The 2,178-nt window shown below is 45.3% G+C and overlaps 1 protein-coding gene across 1 annotated transcript; it reads right to left on the minus strand.

Moving 5' to 3' along the window:
* Positions 1–359: 359 nt before the first annotated feature.
* LOC307026835 (cilia- and flagella-associated protein 57-like) lies at positions 360–1,269 on the minus strand. Its single transcript, XM_079694972.1, has 3 exons — positions 1,111–1,269; positions 724–867; positions 360–624 (listed from the first exon to the last, which is right to left on the minus strand). Exons 1-3 carry the CDS (start codon positions 1,252–1,254, stop codon positions 472–474), a joined length of 441 nt encoding a protein of 146 aa, XP_079551098.1. The 5' UTR covers positions 1,255–1,269; the 3' UTR covers positions 360–471.
* Between the last annotated feature and the right edge of the window lie 909 nt (positions 1,270–2,178).

The raw sequence follows: 2,178 nt of genomic DNA on the forward strand, positions 1-2,178 counted from the left end.
GGTGCTTTTGAAAGTAACACGTCTCCCCCCCCCCCCCCCCTCTGTGTTCAGGCTCTTTACGACACGCTCTCCACATCTATGGACACAATGCACCGGAAGATCGACATGCAAACGGCCAACCTGAAGCAGGGCCTTGGAAAGATGTCCGCTAGTTTAAAAAAATAATTTCCCTTTATTCATTGTTATACTTCTGTTTCTCTCTCTGTGTGTTTTTTACTCTTCTATCCTCGTCACCTTTTCTGTTAAACATATATTAAGAGTTGTTAATAAATCTATTGAGTTCACACCGTGTAGTTTCATTTCTTCCTGTTCCATAATCTCAGTCTTATATTCAGGAATAACTCAGACAGCGATTTGCTGATGAAGATACATTTTTAATCTTATACATATAATACAAGCTTAACAAATGCAAATCATTGACGGATATTATTGTGTCGACGAAGGCCTCTCTGCCCGGGGGAGAGTTGGGAGTCACTGAGTTTCTCTCCCTTCCTCAGAGTTAGGACGCGCCCTCTTGGACTTCTTTAAGACGGACAGCTGGGATTTGTAGTCTTTGACCTGAGTTCTCTGCAGAAGCAGCTCCTTACGCAGCTCATTGATTTCAGTGATCAGACCAACGTTCTCCTGTAGGGGGGGGGCGGTGAGTCATGTGAATACAACTTTAGACGAGGGTTGTTCCAATGTTTAAAGTAGAATAAGGCTTGAATCTGTTTCATGTCCTACCTTCATGATCTTGACGTAGACCTGCTCATGCTGCTCAGCAGATTTGGCCAGCCTGGTCTTGAGCCCGTTGACAGTTTTCTCCAGGTGATCACGCTGCCGACAGAAAGCCCTCTGAATTTCTTCTTCAACGCCGCTTTGCTCCACCTAGAATACAACACGAACAGACTCCCAATGAGACTGGGACCGAATTTAACCCCTGCACTCTTTAAAGAGTCCTCTCCTGCTGATGCTCAGGTGTATATCAGTATGTAGTGTCTCTACTTTAAAGAGTCCTCTCCTGCTGATGTTCAGGTGTATATCAGTATGTAGTGTCTCCACTTTAAAGAGTTCTCTCCTGCTGATGTTCAGGTGTATATCGGTATGTAGTGTCTCTACTTGAACCCTCACCCCGTCAGCTACATATCGGGCGTAGATCGTCTGCATGCTGTCCTTCAGTTTCTTGGGCTCCTGGATGAAGCCCACACAGTTATGGAGGTCTGCCTTGAGCCGCTGGAGATGTGTCTCTAGGTCTTTCACCTGGACACAAAACATTTAGGATATTTCATTTTAACCACATCGTTCTTTTGCCAATGTGTAACTTTAAAGAGTTATTGGGGTCTTAACCATTTCTACATTGGAAACAAAGCGGTGCATAAATTAGTTTTAAAGTTAAAGGAAAACTTTGACCCAAAATGATCAGTTTGATTTCAACTTCTCCTTGCATTTAATTATCTAAATGAACAAAATGTTTCATCAGTTAGACAAATAAAGTGAGTATCTTCTTTAATGACTACCATGTTGTGTTACTGTCCATCCCCTTCTGCTTAGCAGCGAATCAAATGAAGCTATCATAATTGTTCTGCTTTGACATATGAAGCGCAAGTTCAACCAGGAAGACCTTCTTTACTCATTCATTTACCATTTCCATGTTACTACTCTCTCTCCTCTCAATAAGTGATCGATGGCGTCACTCCCCAGTTTAACCAATCACTTCCCTCTATTCTCACAAGCCTATCATAGCGCTCGGCTAAACCTTTTAAATCTGCTCTCCCCTCTGACAGCTGTCATTTCAGGTGACTCTACGCAACCCTCCTCCACCCCTTTGCACCTCCTGTCCCTCTGAATCCAGGGTCAAGCTAAGCCCCTCCCCTTCAGACCGAACCCAACTATCCATTCACCATCACCAGGGTCAAGCTAAGCCACTCCCTTTCAGACCGAACCAACTATCCATTCACCACCACCAGGGTCGAGCTAAGCCCCTCCCCTTCAGACCGACCCCAACTATCCATTCATCACCACCAGGGTCAAGCTAAGCCACTCCCCTTCAGACCAACCCCAACTATCCATTCACCACCACCAGGGTCAAGCTAAGCCACTCCCCTTCAGACCAACCCCAACTATCCATTTACCACCACCAGGGTCAAGCTAAGCCCCTCCCCTTCAGACCAAACCCAACTATCCATTCACCACCACCAG

Source organism: Notothenia rossii, assembly GCF_949606895.1.
Source record: "Notothenia rossii genome assembly, contig: scaffold_656, whole genome shotgun sequence".
Lineage (NCBI taxonomy): Eukaryota > Metazoa > Chordata > Actinopteri > Perciformes > Nototheniidae > Notothenia > Notothenia rossii.

What these genes read in the sequence shown, in the direction of transcription:
- LOC307026835 (XM_079694972.1), bottom strand. Translation starts at nt 1,254, where the DNA reads ATGTTTTGTGTCCAGGTGAAAGACCTAGAGACACATCTCCAGCGGCTC. An exon ending in CCCGATATGTAGCTGACGGG is followed by an intron (nt 868 to 1,110) that starts GTGAGGGTTCAA and finishes GTTGTATTCTAG; the next exon opens with GTGGAGCAAAGCGGCGTTGA. An exon ending in TCTACGTCAAGATCATGAAG is followed by an intron (nt 625 to 723) that starts GTAGGACATGAA and finishes CCCCCCCTACAG; the next exon opens with GAGAACGTTGGTCTGATCAC.